The sequence below is a fragment of the Nyctereutes procyonoides genome, unplaced genomic scaffold, assembly GCF_905146905.1.
Source record: "Nyctereutes procyonoides isolate TBG_1078 unplaced genomic scaffold, NYPRO_anot_genome, whole genome shotgun sequence".
Lineage (NCBI taxonomy): Eukaryota > Metazoa > Chordata > Mammalia > Carnivora > Canidae > Nyctereutes > Nyctereutes procyonoides.
The window spans coordinates 26,680,544-26,704,649 of record NW_026575128.1 but is presented as its reverse complement, the minus strand read 5'-3'; the positions used below and the strand labels follow the sequence as shown (position 1 = coordinate 26,704,649).

Genomic DNA, 24,106 nt, shown 5'->3' with positions numbered 1-24,106 from the left:
TAGAGTCCTAAAATAAAAGTAAACAGATCAATAAAATTCAGCAAGAAAAAATAAAATAAAATAAAATTCAGCAAGTATTTGAGGAAAACCTTAAAAAACTGTAGAATTATAATTTCATATAAGCATATTCACTCACTAAACCAGTTTATTTTAATTTTAGGACATTATATTTCAAAGAGAATTTCTGATGATAATTTTTAAAGCTTTAATAAATTAAATCCTATATAAGGTAGGCAATATTATTTTAAAATGTTCATGTCAGGGGCACCTGGGTGGCTCAGTGGTTGACCATCTGCCTTTGGCTCAGGTTATAATCCTGAGGTCCTGGGATCGAGTCCTGCATCAGGCTCCACACAGGGAGCCTGTTTCTCCCTCTACCTGTCTCTGCCATTCTCTGTCTCTCATGAATAAATAAAATCTTTTAAAAAATGTCCATTTCAAGTATAATAATTTATTTCAAAAAAGAATGATTATTGTGATGATCAAGAACAAGAAATAGATACCTCATGTTGTTTAAATTTCTCTTTCCATATTTTCTCTTCTTTATTGAGTTCATCATTCATCTTCTCCTGTTCTTGCTGAACATATGGTAATATTAAGTTATTATATTCAAATATCAAATAACATTATGTTCATTATATTCAATTCTTATAACCTATATTTGTAAAAACATATTTAAAGTCAATAACTCACCCAATGATTCTGTTTTTAGTACTGGGATAACAACTTTAATCTCAATATAAAGTATCACATAAATGATATCTAGTGTTCCCATTTTGAGCACATAAAGATGTTTGCAACCTGGGAATGTTATTTGAGAATGTTTATTCACATAATAAAATGCATTGGCTAGATATGCTGTTGGCAATGCAAAAATTACAAATAATATTTGCAAGATGAGTTTTGCATTACAATTTTTCTTTCCACGCCATCCCAATTTAACTCACATAATCCAACATTTCAGTGGATAATGATTTTCTTGATTAGTATCTATTTTGTTAAGGATCTGCAAATAAACAAGATCCTTTCCTCTAAAATTTTACCTTTCATATGGGAATTCTATTGCAAGTTTGCATATTACCTCAAATTTAGCAGGGTAAATTTATCACAAGAGAAGACTATCAAGGATCACAGTAGAAAAGGTGCTATAACTAGAAGATCATGAAAAGCTGCACATAGAAGATTGTATTGAAGTCATTTATTAAATGTTTTCAACTAGGAAAATGATTGTAGCTCTGTTTTTAGGAAAATTAAAAACCTACATTAGAGTTAAAGACAGAAAGCCAAGGAGTCACTAAAGAGATCAATGAGGTAGGTATTAGACAAGCCCATGTAAGAATCAAGGAGGGCTTTCTGTAGATAGAGTGGCCTGAGAACAGATACAAAGACAACGTCAACCTGAAATTGTTACAAATGGCCAACTGTCTGAAATAAAGGAAATGGGAATATTTCTTTGGACATAGTCTTATAGGATGAGAATTAAGCAGAGAAATAGATCCTTCTGACAGCACTATGGTGAGTGAGTTTGTGGAATTCAAGACCAAAAGTAGAGAGATCAACTAGAGACTTTAGTGAGTAAGCCAATCTAGGACATGTTGAACTACAGAATAACAGTAAACAGGTGAGTGGATGAGAAGATGGATAATATAACTATTAGAGGGAAGAGCTGAAGATAATCCTTATCTTTCTACCTTTCTAGTGTAGCTCATCAAAATAACAAGCACCAAAGGAGAAGCACAATTTAGAAAGACAATGCCCTCAGTTCTAGACACATTAATTTCTGAGTGTCAAGTACCTATAGGAGAGTTATGTAGTTCATTTTTTTTGTTATAAATATAGATTTGTTTCTGAACAGCTATGGTTGTAACTATTATCGAGAAAGTATATGAAGAACAAAAAGGACAAAGGAAGAAATCCTTAATAGTACCATATTTAAGAAGAGAGAGAGACAGAGAAGGCTAGAATGGCTAGAACTGCCAAACATATAAGCAGAGAATCAAGGTGGTGTATTCACAGAGAAGTCAAGGAAAAGGGAAATGGTTAAGAATCAAATTCTTATTGGCATAAAATGCTACAGAGGACACTATAAAAACTTAAAAAGAATATGTGAGTATGGAAACTTATAAATCACTGGTTATTTTTGTCAAGAGCAGTTTCATTTAGTCAAATGGTGGTGATATACACTTAGTAGGTTTGGGATTCAACGAGAGATGAAGACATAAATGTAGCAAAAATTACCCTTTAGGAGGCCTATGATAAGTAGAGCTAAGAAGCAGCTAAAGTAAGACTTTGAACAAAGGTAATCTCATGATTTTTCTTTTGTTTTGTTTCTAGGATGGGAAAACTGAATTTGCTTATAAACAACAAGAGGAAGTTGACAGGAGTGTTTCAGCATACAAACTAAAACAAACAAAAAAGTAGGGGTAAACTGAAAAATAATAGAATATGGAGCAGAATGGGGAAAGCTAACCTTTAGCAGAAGAAACCTTTCCTACTGAGTGTGGAACAAGGATAAGAAAAAAAAAGCGAAGTGAATACAGAGGTTGGTGCAAACTAGATAGAGGATTAAGAAGAAGTTCGCAATTAATGCAAAAATGTTTTGTGATCACTTGCCAATAATGAGGAGGGAGAAGTTAGGTAGAACTCTTTAGGAAAGAAATTTACAATAGCTATTTGGGAGAATGGAACGGGAAGCTAACAAAGGACACAGAAAAGAACTATTAAAAGTAAGTAAGTTACAAATTTACAATCCGTCTTTATAAAATTATGGCATGATCCCATTGGTAACATTTTAAGCCCTAAGGCATGACAAAGCATACATTTAAGATTTCATTAAAGTATTTTAAACTATAATTTTATGATAAAGCACAAATTACTTAGTTCAGAAACTAAGAATTCTTTGAAGGTGGGGCCCAGGTGTTGGATCTCTTTTGTCATCTAAGCACATAGCTGAATGCTTTGCCATTGAGGTAGTCCATGCTTTTATTTGTTTGTTTGTTTGTTTGTTTGTTTGTTTGTTTTAAAGCAATTAAAAATGGTAGTTTAGGTGAACAGAATTTAAAAGTCAGATGTTTTCTTAGCCTGAAAACACCACTACCAATCAATAGCAATGATGCATTTAAACATAAGACGGCACTACTACAATAATCTATATTATATTAAAGCCATTCTAGAGTAAAACTTCTGACTTTTGGAAATAACCACTTAATCTGGTCTGTGGAAAGGAAAATATAACAAAAGGAAAGCTAATGATCTATAGTTCACACTACTAGAAAAAGCCACAGGCAAACTAGGTCTAATGTATAATTGCTTATATATATATATAATCAGGAAATGAAATGTACTCAACATGGACAGTGAGAATTACACTAGACTGCCTCTGTGATCACATGTCAATGTTCTCTATATGCAACACTCAAAATTAATAAATGTGGGTAATATGTAAGAAGAAGTCACTCCTGCTTGTTATCTACACATTCTAAGGATCCTGATGGCCATAAAGTGAGGTCCTAAAAATCCACCAGTTTCTCAATATGCCACTACCATGATCTAGGGATGTGGACCACCTGGGGTAGGGTTAGGAGGCAACAAAAACAAAAACAAAAACTCCTTTATACCAAAAAATTTCTAGTCCCAGGAATTTGCTCAATTATGGGAGCAAGGCACAGAGCATTAACTACATGGGTGAACTGCTACAACCAATTATGTTTTATGTAATTGCTATACATTAGACCACATAGCAAGGACATTTCATGATCTAGAAAATTCTGTTGCATTCTTATATGATTAGAAAAGTATGAAAAAGCAACAGTTCATGTGTAAATATCAGCCTTTCTAGGACAATCTTCGTAATTTAACTGACCCTAGGGGCCCCGGAGATCCAAAGAAGCATCTGAAATTTCAATGAATTTTAATAAGTTTTTAAATAAATTAATTTAATTAATTTAAATAAATTTATAAAATTAAATTTAAATAAATTTTTGAATTCCAATAAATTCAATGAAAACTAATCAGGAAGTCCATAGAAATAGTTACTACAGTCAATTGCTGCAATTATCAGGAGAACTTGGGATGCCTGGGTGGCTTAGCGGTTAAGCGCCTGCCTTTGGCCCAGGGTGTATTCCTGGAGTCCCGGGATCAAGTCCCACATCAGGCTCCCTGCATGAAGCCTGCTTCTCCCTCTGCCTGTGTCTCCGATTCTTTGTGTCTCTCATGAATAAATAAATAAAATCTTTAAAAAGCGGGGGGGGGGGCAGCCCCAGTGGCTCAGCAAGCAGTTTAGCACAACCTTCAGCCTAGGGCGTGATCCTGGAAATCAGGGATCAAGTCCCACATCGGGCTCCCTGCATGGAGCCTGCTTCTCCTTCTGCCTGTGTCTCTGCCTCTCTCTCTCTTTCCTCTCTCTCTCTCTCTCTCTCTCTCTCTCTCTCTCTCTCAGTGTCTCTCCATGAATAAATGAATAAAATCTTTAAAAAGGGAGTACTTAAACCCCATAGAATAGAGCTCAATCCATACCATAATCTAAAAGCATCAGTACTATTCAGAAGTAGTTACCAATTCAAAAAGTGTATTAAAAAGCCCAGATATCCATTGACAGATGAATGTGTGTATACATACATATATGTATATATTGTATATTGCATATACTGTATATATTATATATTGTGTATATTGTGTATAACATACATATGTGTATATATATATATATATACATACAATGGAATATTACTAAACCTTCAAAAGAATGAAATCTTGTCATTTGCAACAACATGGATGGAACTAGAGGGTACTATGCTGAGCAACATAAGTGGGTCAGAGAAAAATATATTATTTCACTTATATATGGAATTTAAGAAACAAAACAGATGAACACAGAGGAAGGAAAGGAAAAATAAAATAAGATGAAAACAGAGAGGGAAGCAAATCATAAGAAACTCTTAACTATAGGAAACCAATGGAGGGTTGCTGGAGGGGAAGTGGGTGGGGGATGGGGTAATTGGGTGATGGGCGTTAAGGAGGGCACTTGAAGTCATGAGCACTGGGTGTTATATGCAACTGATGAATCACTAAATTCTACCTCTGAAACTAATAATACAGTGTATGTTAACTAAACCAAATTTAAAGTAAAAAAAATTTTTAAAGAAAAAAAAATTTTTAAAGAAAAAAATGTATAAAAAACAAAAAAAATTAAAATACCCTTTACCTTCTGAATATTCTCTAATTTCTTCTTTTCAACTTCAAATTGTTTCATCCAGCTATGTCTCTTTTCTTCTTCTTCTTGAAATAGCGTTTCTTCTCTATCTCTTTGAGCTTTGAGAGTTTCTTTTTCTTGGTCTTCCAGTTCTTTCTGTTTGTCTTGCCAAGCCTCAAAAGACTGCCTACATCTTTCTTCCACTTCACAGTATCCAAAATTTATATCAGCATCATCTGTATTCATGAAGATAAATATTATTATTCTTTTTTTTTATTCATAGAGACACAGAGAGAGAGAGAGAGAGAGAGAGAGAGGCAGAGGGAGAAGCAGGCTCCATACAAAGAGCCTGACGTGGGACTCGATCCCGGGTCTCCAGGATCACTGAAAGTGGCACTAAACCACTGAGCCACCTGGGCTTCCCAAATATTATTATTCTTAAAAGCAAATCTCTCCGGATGCCTGGGTGGCTCAGTCTGCCTTTAGCCCAGGGCATGACCCCTGGAGTTCCGGGATTGAGTCCCCTATCGGGCTTCCTGCATGGAGCCTGCTTCTCTCTCTGCCTGTGTCTCTGCCTCTCTCTCTCTCTCTGTGTGTGTCTCTTATGAATAAATAAACAAAACCTTATTAAAAAAATCTCAAAAGTGACCTAATATAAAGTATAAAAGTAATTTTGAAATGAAGAAATAAGGGCAATGTATTACAAAAGTAAAAATGATAATATGCAAAAAAATGCATGTTTGAATACACATAAAAATTCTGTTGCAGTCATATGCAGAGAAGTTCTATTGTAGTCATATACAAGGAAGTTTGTCAATAAAGAAATCACAACTTGACTTAAACTATACCACAAAATTTAATAAAAAATGTGTGTGTGTGTGTGTGTGTGTGTGTGTGTTGTAGCTAAGGGAATATAGTTAAAGGATACTTAAAAATCCAAGGTGGGGCACCCGGGTGGCTCAGTCAGTTAAGTATCTAATTCTTTTTTTTTTTTTTTTTTTTTAGTATCTAATTCTTGATTCTTGGTTTTGGCTCAGGTTATGATCTCAGTGTCCTGGGATGATGCTCCACCTCAGGCTCTCCGCTTGGCAGGGAGTCTGCTTCTCTCCCTCTCTCTCTGCCCCTCCCCCTGCTCTCTCTCTCTCTTTCTCTAAAATAAATAAGTAAATCTAAAAAAAAAAAAAAATCCAAGGCTGGGCATATATGTTTCAGCCATCTCTCTATATATACATATTGATTTTAAATTTAAATAATTTTAAAAATATTTGAACCCAGTTAATGTAGGAGGCATAAACAACTATGAAAATATGAAATTAAACAAGTATAGTAAAGGCACAGTAATTTTCAAATATCATGATTATATTTTTCTAAATGCTAAAAGAAAATTGTCCAATTTTTTTTCAGATAACTATGGTCAATCACATAAAAATAATCAAAAATATCATTGAGCAGTTTGGCTCACCTGGCAAAACATGTTCATCCATAGGCAAATCATAAGAACCAGGCTCTGGAATAGAATCAGGACTGTCACAATGGATTTTACTCCTCAGAAATTCTTCTTTTTCTATTTCAGATAACATCTAAGAGGTTAAAAGAGTACCAATAATTAAGAAAGAGTAAAGAAAGAGTAAAGCAATCATTTAAAAATATGTCAAGTTTATGTACACATATCTAAACCTTTATTTACTTTGAATCTCTCTCAAATACAACTCTATGGCACACCAAAAGTATTATTCCCATAAGATTATTTTTCACCATCCTTGTTTTTCAGAAAAACAATGATTTTCTAATCACTCTCTGATATTTATCTGTAGTATTCAAATATACTACTTAAAAATCTAAAATGACTAAGTATGGGAATAAAAGGTACAGCATTAGGACATAGTCAATGATACTGTAATAGCCTTGTATGGTGACAGATGGTAGCTACACTTGTAGTGAGCATAGCATGATGTATAGATGTGTTTTATTACCATGCTGTATACCTGAAGCTAATGTAAAATTGTGTCAACTATATTTAAATAAAAACAAAAAAAAATGCTTGAAAATCATTTTGAAGCATCTATACTAATGTTTGTGTTCTTCCTAATACATTTCCATATTTCTTAATGATCTAATAAGTGATTGCTCATAATCTAATACCTATGTTTAAAAAAGAGAATTATTCTCTAATTTAACCTGAATTATGCAAAAGTCATAATGTTGATGAATACTTTTCCAAGACTTCTACCTAATTCTAGTTGGAAAGATAGAGGATCTCTATTTCAATGAAGTAGCAATATGATAATTCAAAATTAATATTTCAAATCTGTTACCAAAAAAGAGAGTAAGAGACATATATATATTCATATATATATTTGTGTGTATATACATATATATATTTATATGCAATTTTCAAATTATGTTAAACATCTTAGGAAGCAGGAGTTATGTAAAATTAGAGATAGTTGGTAAAATGAGAAGTAAAATGAGTCCAAGATGATGAACCCGTAGAAGAAATTTCTCAAATATATTTCTGGAGGTTTTAACCAAAAATGTTAGGCTCTCCTTTACTCTTACTTCTATAGGAGTGTTTATATTTAATTTCTTTAAACTAACAAGATGTTCTATTTGAAAATTTCCATGGGATATTTAAAGTCTACTAGGAAAATAGTAGATTCCTAAGCAGGGTAATAAACATTATATTCATTGTTTCCCTTGGAGATTTTAGGGAAAAATATCACATAATATAGTCCTACTGTTTTATCTACATGCATTTTAAATTTCCAAGTACTGATGATTCAAATCATTATTTCTAATATTTTTTAAATTGAAATTTGAGTTGTTACATATTAAGTTAGAGTAAACCATAAAGCCAAAAGTGATTTGCTTAAAAATAATTAATTTTTTAATTGGTTAACTTTATCTTTTTTTTTTAAGATTCATTTATTTATTTGAGAGAGAGAGGGAGAGAGAGAAAGAGAGAGAAAGAGTGCACACACCAGGAGGAGGGGCAAAGGGAGAAAGAATATTAGGCAAACTCTATGCTGACTTGGGGCTCCATCCCAGGTCTGATATCATGACCTGGGCCAAAACCAAGAGTCACGGAGTCAGACGCTTTAAAGGACTCTGCTGCCCAGCCGTCCCAATCAGTGAACTGTCATCCTTCAAAAGAGGCAAAGTAAATTTCTAACTGTAATATTCAGTACTTTCAGTCAAAAATTGATCATATACCTTTATTAACTGTTCCGGATTTTCTTTATGTTCAGTTGATAATTCTATCCTTAAGTGCATGTGATTATTAGGAACTCTATAACTATAGTCTAGAGGGGAAAAAATGTTATAGCTTTAAATATTAGAATAGGGTAAAACATATTAAAATCTCAAATTCTTTCATTATACTTTAATCTCAAATTCTATTATAGTATATTCTTGGTCAGTGACTCAAAACAATAGGAAAATAATGAAAAATAAAGAACAGAGAAAACCTGTAATCTTTGTTCTAAAAATAAAAGTGACAAATTTATAAAGCACTATCTTGATCATCTTTCATATTCTAGACTGAAGTTGATACTACAGTGACACCTTGATTAGAAATCAATAAAGGTTCAATTCTACTGCCACAAACTAGCAATAAACACACTTTAATAAAACTATGTTTATTTTAAAAGATTATAATTACTAACATGAATGAAGTGGGCTTTCATTCCTGATTTTATGAGTTTTTGTTGAATTTTATTGTCTTTTTATCCTCTGTGCAGATGCAGTTATTTTTTTTTTCCGTATTTAACCAATGTGCTCTTTCATGGTAATCTTCATTAACACTAAACTATTGTTCACGGATGACTATCTTGCTGGTAACTAACTACTCACACCTATTTTTTCAGACATTACAGATTTTCTTCTTCAACACCTATTCACAGCTTCACCAGCCTGCTTTCCCATGTGAGGGGTTGAAAAGCAAAAATAACATTCTCCAGATTCCTTTGAAGCTAGGTTTCTAAGGGTGATTTAGGTTCTGCCAATTGGAATTCCAATCCACTAAAGACTTCAGATAACCATGTCCTTATTCAACATCTAACTGTGAATGCATACAGAAATTCAAGCAAGCATTGCCTAGCTAAGCTCAGGCAACCCACAGAACCATAAGAATATGGTTATTTTAAACCACTCAGTTTGTTTTTCAGCAATAAATAACCAAAACTTCTACCTCTACCAATAAAAACAAACACACAAACATCCCCAAAACCCTTTTGCTTAAATCAGCTAAAATAGTTTCTGTCTACAACTAAGAGCCCTAACCAATATATCTACATTTGTTTTTTTTTTTTTTACAAGAGACTCATTTTTTTCTTATTTATTTATTTATTTATTTATTATTTATTATTATTTATTATTTATTTATTTATTTATTTATTTATTTTGGCAGAGACAGGTATTTTATTATATTTTTTTTTATAAATTAATTTTTATTGGTGTTCAATTTACCAACATACAGAATAACACCCAGTGCTCATCCCGTCAAGTGTCCCCTTCCGTGCCCGTCACCCATTCACCCCCACCCCCCGCCCTCCTCCCCTTCCACCACCCCTAGTTCATTTCCCAGAGTTAGGAGTCTTTATGTTCTGTGTCCCTTTCTGATATCTCCCACACATTTCTTCTCCCTTCCCTTATATTCCCCTTCACTATTATTCATATTCCCCAAATAAGTGAGAACATACACTGTTTGTCCTTCTCCGATTGACTTACTTCACTCAGCATAATACCCTCCAGTTCCATTTGTAAGTGAAATTAGCCTCTGGTTACTTTTGTGTGTATATGCTATGCTTGTATAGATTTATATTTGTATTTGAAATATGCAAATTTTTATAAATGAAATAGTATATAATCTGCAGATTTGTTTATCCTTTATGGATTGTAAGAATTCAACTGTAAAACCATACTCATTTCTTTTTTCCTTTTCTTAAAACTCATACTAATTTCTAAGGACATTTGAGAAGGAAACTTTTTCCACTTTCTTGCAAGATTATTGATTTAATCATGTTTCCCACTTTTTTGAAGCAATTTTGATAATTTGAATTTTCTTCGAAAAATATTCTATTGAGACTAACAAACTTATTTGATCAGAACTATACAGATTTCATAATCTCTAAACCACTGCTAGACTCATAGTTATATAACTTTTCATGTAACTAATTTTTTACAATGTGTTTCCTTTTATTTCTTCTTAATTAGGCTATATAATTGCCAATATATCTATAATATATTTTCATTGTATAAACTTTAATAAATATATACAAAATCCCCTATAACTCAACTACAGATAATCACTGCCAAAACTTGAAGCATCTACATAAAGTAAATCTCTATATATCCATTCACACAAGTGCTCAGAACAATAGTCTTAGAGTCAATTTCCTCTCCTCATTTTGTGTCAATCCATCCTTTTGGATCTTTTGGTTCTTTTTACTTTAAAAATGGTTTCTAGGGATCCCTGGGTGGCGCAGCGGTTTGGCCCCTGCCTTTGGCCCAGGGCGCGATCCTGGAGACCTGGGATCGAATCCCACGTCAGGCTCCCGGTGCATGGAGCCTGCTTCTCCCTCTGCCTGTGTCTCTGCCTCTCTGTGTGTGTGTGTGTGTGTGTTACTATCATAAATAATTTAAAAAAAATTTAAAAAATAAATAAAATCTTTAAAATAAATAAATAAAAATGGTTTCTAGAATATGCCTATTTTTCATCATTTCCACTCCAATCACTCTCATCTCTAACCATACTATTACAACAGTCTTGTAGTAGACTCTTGCTACCTCAGGTTATCTTTTTTATGTAATCACTAGAATAATTGCCTCAAAAATGTGTCAGATATCATCACTCCTTATGCAAAAACCTTCACATACACAGAGTAGGATTCAAAGTCCGGATCATGATCTATAAGAGCTCTATATGATCTGAGTCCCAGATGATCTGTGCCTTGGCCTTCACAGAGCCTTCTTTCTGGAACACTGGCTCTCTAGATATCCATGTGGCTCATCTTCTCTTTTGCTGAGACATCCATGTGGTTTTCCTTCTCAGTCATTGCTCAGATATCACCTCCTGAGAGAGGACTTCCCTGACTATCCCTGACCCTATCTAAAACAGCAACCTCCAATCTCTATCCCCTATCTTAATTTTTTTCCTTCATAGACATAATCATTATTAAAATATTACATATTTATTTGTTTATAGTCTATCTCTCCACACTGGATAATTAGAATAGGAAAGCAGACTTTTGCCTATTTTGTTCTGTTATATTCTCAGTGGCTGAAACAGGTCCTTTCACACAATAATATTTGTTGAATGAATGCCTATGAATACCCACATTGTAATATGTACCCATATTTGCATAAATGAAACTGATTTTTATAATAACTTTAAATGCTATATCATGAATATTTTTATTTCATTAAATATTATCTAAGCCATCTTTTCTAATGAATGTTGTTGGACACACTGAGAACTGTTGAACATTTAGGCTGCTGTGATTTTTCATTATAAACCAAGCCATGATTAATTCTAATTAAATCTTTCATCATCTATTATTCTTAGAATAATTCCAAGAAGTAAATTTGCTCAGTTGAAGCAAATAAAAATTGTTAGTTTTCTGGGCAGCCCAGGTGGCTCAGCGGTTTAGCGCCGCCTTCAGCCCAGGGCGTGATCCTGGAGACCTGGGATGGAGTCCCACATCAGGCTCCCTGCATGGAGCCTGCTTCTCCTTCTGCCAGTGTTTCTGCCTTTCTGCCTCTCTCTCTCTCTCATGAATAAATAAATAAAATCTTTTAAAAAACTGTTATTTTTCTGGTGTAAATTATGTTTTTCTCAAAAAATGTATAAACTAATACTTCTAAAATATTCCTGTCACTAATTTCCTTGTCCTTAATGCAAAGTAAGGATGAATCTTGAAAAACATGAGGGTTATGAGTGACAACTCCCCACGTAGTCAAAAATCTGCATATAACTTTTGATTGCCCAAAACACATCTACTAATAGCCTGTTGTAGACCAGAGGCTTACTAATAACATAAACAGTCTATTAATATATTTTATATATGTATTATATACTATATTCTTACAATAAGGAAAGTTAGAGAAATAAAAATGTTAAGAAAATCACACAAAAGAGAAAATCTATTTACAATACTGTACTATAAAAAATCTGCACATAAATTACCTGTGCAGTTCAAACCAACTGTGTTGTTCAAGAATCAACTGTAGTAGAATGTCTGGTTTTAATTAGGGCTGGTAAAACCAACTGTTGGTGGCTAGTATTTATTGGACATGTAAAGAAAGTAGTAAGGAAAATAAAATAAATGGATTATAATAAATTTAACAATCCAGTATATTATAGATATTATAGTTGGGAGAAATGCACATACATGTATATAACAGCATATAATAAAAACTTCAAGCAGTATAATTTTCTAAGTTATAAATTATTCATGCTTACAAAAAACTTATCTGTCAAACAGATAAAAACTATACTTACTTAAAATATCAGTATCTTCCAAGTCCTGAAGAATGAGCTCTTCAACAGTTTTACTCTTATTCTTTATGATGTTAATGCAGTGAATAACTGACTCAGGTAATTCATCTAAATCCTAAAATTAAAAAAAAATAAAACAAATTGTTATTTATTAAAACCATATATCAAAAATTTGATAAAAGTTTTGATACACCAAAACTTTAAGCAAACGTGTAAATGAGTTCAAACAAGTATATTTGATTAAAATATGCTTTTCATTTTCAGATGATTATGAAATACATCCATGATTCTATTGGATTTCATATGCAAATGAAGAATTACAGAGTTTTTTTGTCTCACTTGAATTAGCTATGGATAAGAAGACATAATAATGTAAAAATTTTAACCTTCCAAAAGTAATATATAGGTTACTGCAGTCCTAATTAAAAAAGTATAATTACCTTCTGAAACTTAGCAAGTGAGGATTTTTTGGGAAAATGCTTTGTGGAGAAGGTTTTGAAAAAGTAAAACAAGGAATCTGACATGTTTGATACTTAATAAAAAACTACAAAACAGCAAAAATTAACAGAATAATGGAAAAGAATAGACAGCCTTGGATAGATTATATGTATAAACAACTAAACATATACAAGAGATAAGATGAATCAATTAAGAGGTAGATTATATGCCAAGTGACATTAATAATATTAACTATGTGCAGGAAAATTTCTATTTAGATCTATGTTTTATAACATACGTGAAAATAAATTCCCATTAGTTTAAGGATTTTGATATAAAAGAATGAATCTATGAATACATTTTCTAAGCACATAAACATTGAGGGAAATACACAAACGAAAAAATAATATTGATTTCCAAAAAATAACTACTTCTATAGGTCTACAGATTTCATAATAATTTTGCTTTCCATATATATCTAATAACATTGGAAAGCTCATGATTTAAGTTTAAAAAAACCAGGATACAAATAAATAATTCTATGTATAATATAATCCCGATTTTGCAAAGAAATGAACATATATACATGACTTCTATCTTCTTTTTATAAAGATTTATTTATTTATTCATGAGAGACACAGACATAGGCAGAGACATAGGCAGAGGGAGAAGTAGACTCTCCAGAGAGAGCCTGATGAGGGACTCATCTTGGATCTTGGGATCACACCCTGAGCAGAAAGCAGACACTCAACCGCTGAGCCACCTAGGCATCCCTGACTTCTATCTTCAATGTACTTTCTCGATTTAAATATCTAATAATATGCATTTTTAAAAAGTGATCCTAAGGTTAAAAAATGAGATAACTATGAAAAATACACTGAGAAAAGTTTAATATTTCTCCTGCAAAGTTTATTCCAGTTAAAAGGTTCTTGAAAGCCCAGCAATTAACACTTACTGTATCACTATTATCACTCTGGGTGTCTGATTTTGAATCACTATCAACATCATCTTTTTCTAATGAAGAAATGCTGATTTTATCCAATTCAGCTTCTATTTCTTCTTTGAGCTTTTTATCATCATCATCATTTTCCATCATCCTTCATAATAAACAAAGAACCATTTTAAGAAAATTGAAGAGGCTAAAATGAATAAAATCTATGGGTTTTTAAAAGTGTGATATCAATCTGACACATTCTGTGTAAATATGTTTTCACCTAGGACATTTTTATCATATCTTAGTTGTACCATATATTAAAGAAGATTGTTTTTTCTCTCCATTAACTTATTATGTCTCTACATTTGACTATAACATGATCAACTCTAATAATACTTTCTCAATTCTCTAAGGGGAAAGTCACATTGAATGGCCTGTCTTAGCTTCCTGAACCAAGAAATGTCATAGTAAAATTCATCCTCATGGAATTATTGCTTCTGAACAGCTTGAATATTCAGATTAGAAACCTCATAAGAAAAAAAAAGAATACTCATTAGGGAACAACCTAAGTCTATACATGGGACAACATATTGGTTAGTTTCAACTCATTAGCTCAAGTTGTCAATTTTACTATAGATAGCCACATGTGTTTAGCAACAATATATTGTAATAATGGATAATATATGGCTTATAAGATCACTATATTATTTAAATCTTTAATGCTTGTGATAGGTATCAATCAAGCAGTACATTACAGAATATCTTTACATAATCATTACCATCATCAACTGGCTTCCATGTATTGAGCACCTGTGACAAGCCAGGCACTAGAAGACACTTTGTAAGATTGATAATCATCAGAGAAAATTAACAGATATAACGTCATTATAGTCATTGTATTGATAAGAAAACCAAAGTTTGTAGTGTCTACTTAACTGCATGTAGTCATTATGCTAATAATTAATGGGGACAGGGCCCTACTTGAGACATCCTGCACCCAAAGCCAGTGCTCTCCCCACTATGAAATGATCTCTAAACTTAGTCAAGCTCTTGATCTGCCCGGCAATCCTTTAGAATATTCCCTGATCCAATAGTCTTCAAATTGCAGATGGTAACTCATAGTGGATCAAGAAATTAATTCAGTGGCGTTTCATCATAAAGTTTTAATGATAGAATAGGATAGGGAAGGTTAGAGTAGGTCAGAAAAGAAACTATAAATGTACCATATATGTTAAAGATAAAAAAATTCATTTCAAAAAGCTTTTGTTTCAATTGTAAGTGGGCATATATGTACTCATGTGTGCGGGGCTGCAGTGTAATGTGTAAACTGGTTTCTTTTAATGTGGGTCTTGGTTTAAGAAAACAAATTTGAAAATCACTGCACTTGTCAATTCTTATTTTCCAGACTATTCCAAACTTTCATTCTTTCCTCAAGTCCCTGACCTTTCCAGTACTATCTTCTTGATTCTTCTTTCCTTCCTACCTGCCTGCCTTCCTTTCTCTTTTCCTTCTTTCATTCATCTCAAAATCAACTTTTTGGGAGCCAACCAGATACATTAACATCAGTGCTGGGCGCTATATTGATTAAATAAGACAAGTAGCCTGTGTTCATAGTTTATAGTCTAGTTAACAAAGAAAATGAGATACCCTCATTTTCCTATTTCTTTTTCCAAAATCTTGTCATATTCATCTTACTTGGAAAGGCACTCCTCCCTAATAAGTGTAATTTTCTGCCTATTCTCTGAATCTGACAATTTTTCACCATTAAACTGTGCTCTACCCACTATTCTTGCTGTTTACCCCCTGCCATACATCTTTTTATCCTACTTGTCTCTCTTCTCCATGTAAACACAATCAGTTCACTCCCATCAAAAAAAAAAAATAAAAGAAAGAAGAAAGAAAGAAAGAAAGAAAGAAAAGAAAAACACCTGTGCCTGTCTTTCCTCTAGTTGTATGTATCACATCTTTCTTTCACATATAAATAATGGACTGATTTCCTTGTATTGCCTACACTCTTGGACATTTATCCCAGAGAAATGAAAATTGATGTTCATGCTAAAAGTTGTACATGAATATTCACAACAGGTTTATTCATGATGGCCTCAAACTGGAGACAACCAAAATGCCCCTAAGTAGGTGAATGGTTAAACCAATTCTAGTACATCCATACCATGTCATACTACTCATCAATAAAAGGAATGGATATTGATGTGTGTCACAACTCCAACAAATCTCCATGAATCTCTGGGGAACTATGTTGAGAAAAAGCCCAAACCAAAAGGTAATATGTTAAATGACATTCATATGACTTTTTTGAAATGATAAAATAACAAAATTTTATAAGTGCAGGACCGATTAGTGTATTCCAGGAGTCAGGGGTGGATGGAGTTGGAGGAAGGTGGTCATGGTAATAAAAGGGTAACATGAAAGAGTCTTGTAGCATTAGAGCTGCTCAGTATCTTGACTGGAGTAGTAGATAAGTGACAATATTCAGATGATAAAAATTGTATATAATATGTACAAATGAGTACAAGTAAAACTGAGGAAATCTAAATAAGATTAGCAACAAGATGTTACCATTGGGAGATACTGGGCAGGGTGCAACCGATATTGCTGCATTGTTTCTTAAAACTATGTGTTAATCTACAATCATTTCAATAAAAAAAATTTAATTGAAAAATCCCACATACTAAAGAAAGTTAAATAGATTATGATGGATTCATGGAATGGAATACTATACAAGTCCTTTTTAAAATGGGGATATTTGCTGTGCTCCTGTGGAAAGGTAGAAAAGAAGAAATAATTGAAAAAAACAGCACATGGTAGAAAACTATTCAGGGTAATGTCTCTTTTGTGTAACTACACACACACACACTCTCTCTCTCTTTTTAAACAGAAACGTTCTGGGAGAAGTTGGGGAACTTTTAATTTTAATTTCATACCTTTATGCAGAGTGATTTAAAAAAAACGTGAATATGTACTACTCTTGTCATCCTAAAAACTAGTTTTAAAACAAATTTTATGGAAAATAAATAAACAAATAAAACAAATTTTACCCCTATCTTCCTCCTGCAAAGGAAAACAAAGCCAGAAACAGAACCAGTGTTAAGATGCTATCCTGTTATTAAACTTACTTAAGGTGCAATTCAAAAGATCTGCTAGGTGGAAATCAGATATATATATATATATATATATATATATATATATATATATATATATATAATTTTTTTAAATGTAGCTATAGAGCAGAATGCGAGGGACACAAACTTTATGGAGAAAGAAAGGCAGGAGAATAAAGGTAATGGATAAAGGTAATAAAGGTAAAAGTCCTTTCCATCGTGTCCCTCTCTGCTCTTCAAATGGCCCTTTACATCGGCCCTGTCCAACCACATGTCCAACCACATATGTGATCTCAAATTTTCCAGTAGCAATTTTTTTTTAAAAAAAGAGTAACGGGTGAAATTAGCTTTCGTAATATATTTACTATTATAATACTATATCAAAAAATATAATAATGATAAATGTTTACTATTTTAAAAGGATACTTTTATTTGACCCCATATACCCAAAATATCATTGCATCGCGCAGTCAGCATCAAAGTCATTAATCATGAAGATCGAGGCAAAGAGACTATGGTCTCGCATCCTATACACTAATTCTTCAAAATGCGACGCGTGCTGGACGCCCGCAGCAGCTTTGGAGCAGGAGCCGCTGCATTTGCAGCCCTCGGCGGCCCCCTGGCGGGCACAGGCCGCGGAGGTCACTGCCGCCCGGGAACTCCCCGGCCGCACGCGCGCTGCGGGAGACTTGAAGGGGACGGAGTAATAAAGCTGCCCAAAGTTGAAGTCTTAAGGAGCTCGCCTTGCAAACTGTAGCTCTCCAAGCTCTAAACATAAGGGAAGGAAATTACTTGAGAGGGTGACTATGAACCATAAGAGGGAGGCGGCGGCGGGGGGGGGGGGTAGGAGGAGGGGAGTGCAGGGAGGGACGAAAGGAACCATCACTTAGGGAGGGGGCAACAACGGCCGCCACCGGGAGCTCCCCAGACGGCCGGGGTGGGTCTCCAAGTTTTGGGGGAGCTAACTAACACCTGCCAAACCGAAGCAGCCCAGGGATCCGCGGCGCCCCGCCCGCTGGCCCGAAGGCCTGGCCTGGGCAGACACGGGCTCGGTCCGGGCCCCCCGCGCCTCCAAGCCCAGCCCCGAGGGGCCCCGGCTCACCCACCAGCCGCCGAACCCCCGGGCTCGGTTGGAAGACGGCGCCCAGACGCTCCAAACAAACCGTAACCACGGCAACAGCCAATCCCAGGGCAGAGGGGCGGCTCCCTTCTGACCGGTGCCCCAGTAGGACAAACTACCTCCGCTCCAAAGTGCCCGGAACACCGCAGCTCCGGAGCTGCCCCGAGGAGCTTGATCTTTTTTTTTTTTTTTCCAGGTTATACTTTGATGTTCAAATGCTTTGGGAAAGGATTTAATAAAGAAACGGCATGTTGCTAGCGTTGCCCAAGTCGAGGTAGGCTGACCTTTTTTTTTTTTTTCCTGATCTATTATATTTGTTACAACTAAGTAATAAGTTAGTATTACTTAGTAACTGATTAGGAAGAAGGCACAACTAATTGTGAGTTATTACAACTTGCAACTAAGTCCAGTTCAGTTGCCCACGTAAATACTTCGTTCCACCAAACTTTAAGCTTGAACAGTGACTTGCGGGAAGGGAAGTTAATAGTTTGCAAAGGAAACCAATAAATGGTTTGCTTTCAGTGACAGCTGCTTATTTTTTATTTTTTTATTTTTATTTTATTTTATTTTATTTATTTATTTATTTATTTATTTATTTATTTATTTATTTTTAGCTGTTTATTTTTAAAAGACAAATGAATTGATTATCACCCCATGCCTCCCAAGTGTATGGGGTAGGAATTTTTTAAAATTATTATTATTTTTTGGATTTTTAAAAAATATTTTCTAAAATATGGTTTATGATAAAATATTGACAGTAGCACCTACTGGTTTAATATAAAATTTGAATATATATTATATTTGATATATAAGTTAATATATTTGATGTATAAGAATATATATTATATTTGATATATAAGAATATATTATATTTGATATATATTTGAATATAATTATATTTGATATATAAGTATATATCATGCTTTTAATTTTGACTTAAAAATTCATCTAAGTTCCTTTTTTGTGGAACAAAATGTGAAATCTATTTTAGTTAATAACAGGTATTTCTTACTCTGAATTTTTTTTTCAAGTTTGCAAAGTGTGAAATTCCAGGAGGAAGTTGCTAAGCATAATAGTAACAGATATCTGACATACAACAGTAAAAACAAACATTTCGATTGAGCCTTTGAAAGAAAATAGACTATTTCCTGGTAACAATTAACATTGCATCAATGTAAGAATTAATAATAGTGAGAAATAAGTAGAGCTTTGATATTAAAAAAAAAACACATGTTAGTGCCTCACTCAAAGACAATGATTTTTTAAAATAAACGACTTCTGGTTTCAAATTTAATTAAAATTTAGGATATTTTCATTATCAAAGCCCATGCTGAAGTGCCATCTTTTTTCTTTTTTTTAGTTTAGTTTTGTTGCAAATGTATAGACTATTCAAATTCTTCATTTAAAATGCTCAAGCTTGGGGCTCCTGGGTGACTCAGTCAGTTGAGGGCCCAACTCTTAGTTTTGGCTTAGGTCATCAGCTCAGGGTCATGATCTCAGGCTGGGGCCCCCATGTGGGAGTCCCCGCTCAGCAAGGAGTCTGCTTGAGATTCTTCTCTCCCTCTCCGTCTTCCCCTCCCCCTCAAATAAATAAATCAATCTTAAAAAAATAAAATGCTCAGCCAAAAAAATAAATAAGTAAATAAAATAAGTAAGTAAAATGCTGGGGCTATTATGTTGAAATTCACACATAAAATTCTTAAGATTAATTTTATTTATAATTATGAAACTATACAGCTTTTTTCTATAGTGTCAAAACTCTGTAGGCATCAATTAGTAATAAATTAACTTCCAGAACTAATTTTAAACAGCTATTTTACTATTCAGCTTTTTTTGAACATAGTCTAAATTACTTTTTTTCCCTTAAATCTTACCTTGTCAAACAAATTGATAGCAAAAAAGAAAAAATTTTAAAGTTCTAAAGACAATCTATGGTGCATGTTACTACATCTCTTATATTCTTATGTTATTTTTTACTTGGGAGGAAAACTGACAACTATCAATTAGTCATAACTTAGCTATCACTAATTAATATTACTAATTAAAGAACAAAATACAACAGTTACCTCAAAGTTATAGATTATAAGTCAATTTAACTTGAAACTGTTAACTGTGCAGCATGTAGCATAGATTTACTTAATTGAAATCTTCTAGAAATTATAACCTAAAATTAAGTATGTTAGTTTTCCATAACGTTTTAACAGAGTAGGGTTTTTTTTTCTTTTTATTAGGTAGTTTAGTGAATTTTTTTATCTTATTTTGAAAATTATCCGCAGGTCTGGTTGGTTTATAGCCTATTGACCTAACACAATATATTTTCCTTAGAGAGCATATAACATTTATTGAAGACATACATGAAAGGGTGAAAGATAACTATTTGTTCCTCTGACATCTGAGAAGAATAGGATTTCTTTGAAAATGTTTGTTGAGTAGTGAGATTACTTTAACTTAAAAACATTGTTCAACAGTTGTCTTATAAAGGTGTAATATAATTTAAATATCCCAGAGTATCATAGTGAAGCTCAAATAGCTGCCTAGCTATTTGTTTTATTTTCTTGAGGATGACTGTTGCATAATAATATTTTTAATAGGTGACCTATAGTGTCAGATTCTTAGACTTCTGCTTCTCTTTTTCCATTTAAAGCCTGTCCCAAACTCTCAAGTTCCTTCTCCAACCCTCTTTATGCCTCTGCAGCTGACATAAGGACCAATTTGAGTCCATCACTTCCCTACCATTCCCATCCCATTTCCCAAGCTCATGTGCACTTCTCTTGTATAAGATTACTGTACTATCACAAGATTAATAGGTAATATTTAGCCAGGTACTGGACTGAGCGCATTCCAAACATGATCTTCTTTTCTAATTTGACTTCCACAATGATGACAGAAATATGGTTCTCCACTACCTGTAAAAGAATAAAAGCAAATCCTTAGCAAAGCATACTTGATCTTTCACAATCTTTACTGAGTCTAGTTCTCTCTAGTCTTATTTTTCATCTCTTGCCATTTTGACCCACACTCCCATGCCCTTCACTACAAAGCTTGTGAACACAGTATTCCATGTGTTGTGAAATCTTATGTCTACCCCATTTCTGTCTGACTAGGACCTTCTTAAGCAACCTTCAAGGACTATGTCAAATTCGTCTTCTCTGAAACTTCTCAGTTCCCCTTATTCCTTGTCCCCACACCTCCAATACATAATTCAGAGTGGGCAACAGATTTTAATATTTGACTCCTTGACAGGCTATTTATTCATTTTTGTGTCTCCATCTCCTGGCACTTAGAAGGAATTTAAAAACGATACCAGAAAGAAATTTGGCTATTATTTAACTAGCGAAAATGGCACCTGTGGATAGTTGAATCATTATAAATTGTCCTTTCCTACATTATTTGTACTATCAAAAAATATCTGTTATTGGACCATTAATTACCTAATCAGGAAATGAACAAAAGAAATGCCACACCAGGACCTTATTTGATTAAGTTAAAAACAAATTCTTTGTCTATAGCAAAAACAACAAACCAAAACAAAACATAGTTTCCACACTACAAATATTTAAATAGGAACTGAATGAACTTACTGTGTATCTTTGTGTTAGCACGTCTTTTATTTTCAGTGATGTTGTTTCCAGTAAGTGGTACTTGTGATGGGAAAGATCAGCACATGACCATCTCCTCTTCTGGTTCTGTGCAAATATGGCTATGGACTTCCTTGACTTGTTGCTTAGACACCCTGTTTGTTGTGTTCCAACTCTTTAACCTGAATCCTTCCAATGGTCCGAATGTTTGTATTACCTCAAAATCCACATGATGGAATCTTTATGCTCTATGTAATGTTATTAGAAGATGGGACCCTTAGGGGGTGATTAGGCCATTAGGGGGATCCTTCCTGCATGGGATTAGTGCTCTTATAAATGAGATCCCACAGAGCTCCTTACCCCCTTTCACCATAGGAAGATATGGGAAGAAGCTTGGAAGAAGCCTCTTACCCATGCATGCAGGCACCTTGATTTCGGACTTCTAGCCTCCAGAACTGTAAGACATAAATTTCTGTTGTTTATAAGCATCCTAATCTGTGGTATTTTGGTATAGCAGCCAAACGGACTAAAACACTGATGTTTTGAAGTTACCATGAACAGTCTTCTTACCAAGTAGGCTGACTTTGAGAGTATTGAGTTCTTACCCTTTTTGACCTCTATATCATACAACACTATTTTAGAAAATTATTTATTGATTTCCACGAGATCGTGCTTTGACTACATCCTCATTTCATAGAAGTCTGCATTAGAAAATTAAAATTCCTAATTACGTCATTCTTTACTATAAAACACCTGCTCACTTTTTTTTTACAGTCGATCCCCTCCCTTTCATTCATTTCCATGACATGAGCTCCTTGTGGATTTCCAAATTTGCATAACCTATGCTATCTGTTTAGCTGCACTCCATTTCTAGTGCTTAACCACAAAGATATCTTTTGCCAATTTAAATTCACTTATTAAACATGAAATATGTAGGGTTTTTTTTTTCATTTTTCCCCAAATTTTCTATTGCTAGTGATCATCATTTTTTTAAATTTTTCTATTCCTAAAGGAATCCTTCTGATTATGCTTGATTCTTTCTTTTCCAAATTAAGGCATATTGAAACTGCATCCAAGTGCTCTTTTTCTTCCTCTAATTATCTCTTACAATACCCTTTCCTAACTGTTGGGCATTTTGTTTGGTTCTTCTCACCCTAGTTCGCTTCTTTCCTTCATCTTGGGCACATAGTTGATTCCACCTCTGGCTGAGACCTGCCATCTGATTTAGTATGTGCCAATGGAATGTGAGCTGAAGGGAAGTATGCAACTTTCACCTTACTTGCTTAAAAGATGCTGGCCCGAGTTTACTCATCCCCTTTTCCTTTCTGGTGGCTATACAGGATGACACCATGAGGAAATTTGGGAGCCAGATATGGAATAGGCTGAAACAAGTCCCTAAGATGATCTAGAAGAGAACCAATTACCTACCCTGGATGGAAAGAGAAATAAGCTTCAGTTTATGTTTGCATTTGGATCCTTTGATAAAGCATGTTATCCCTGATTCTAACATGCTAATTATTGCCAAATCAACAGTCCAGTCTACGCCTCACAGTGCTTCACACCAGAGTCATGGCAGTGTTCTTGTTCATGAGTCTACTTTTTCTTACTCATTCACAGAGGCCTAGGACGTTGGCCCTGAGAACTTGTGTAGGCTATAGAAGAGGATCACAACTTTCTCATAGGCAGAAGTAAATAGAATTGAAGCCAGAATTAAGTATCTCTAGCATCTTAGGGAGAAACTGAAATAAAAATAGGCAGTCTTTCTAATTGATTGTTCCATCCAAACAGACCAGACACTGGAGGAATCTAAGAATCAAACTGGAGGGCAGAGCCTGGAGAAACCAAATGGCAGTAGGAGACTTCAAAGCAGAGAGTAGAAGACAAAGCCTAGAGAGACTCCTTCTTCAGCTAGTAAGGAGAACCATAGCATTTTAGGGAGGAATGTGGCCTTGGGTCAGAGTAGAGAGGGGAAGTGCATTGACTAGCCTCAGCATCTCTTATTTCTCCACTTTCTAGAGCATCCTTCAGTTCAACAAACAGATCTTTCCAGCTAGAGACAAATAGCTTCAAATTAGTCTTATTAAATCTGTTTTCGTCATGTCAGTTATGCATTGCATGATTAAAACACTATAAACTACAATACTTTGTAAAATATGGTACTGGCTAGAACTGAAACATTGTAGGAAGATATAAAACCCAGAAACATGCTCAGGAGAGTTAAAAACCTT

At 34.0% G+C, this 24,106-nt stretch overlaps 1 protein-coding gene across 1 annotated transcript in view; it reads right to left on the bottom strand.

Moving 5' to 3' along the window:
* LRRIQ1 (leucine rich repeats and IQ motif containing 1) overlaps window positions 1–14,223 on the bottom strand; it is a 189,908-nt gene extending 175,685 nt beyond the window's left edge. The window contains exons 1-6 of the mRNA XM_055342046.1: window positions 14,083–14,223; window positions 12,693–12,804; window positions 8,405–8,493; window positions 6,654–6,771; window positions 5,204–5,427; window positions 504–578 (exon numbers count right to left, since the gene is read on the bottom strand). Coding sequence (XP_055198021.1) covers window positions 504–578; window positions 5,204–5,427; window positions 6,654–6,771; window positions 8,405–8,493; window positions 12,693–12,804; window positions 14,083–14,223 — 759 coding nt within the window. The remainder of the gene's footprint in view (window positions 1–503; window positions 579–5,203; window positions 5,428–6,653; window positions 6,772–8,404; window positions 8,494–12,692; window positions 12,805–14,082) is intronic.
* Between the last annotated feature and the right edge of the window lie 9,883 nt (window positions 14,224–24,106).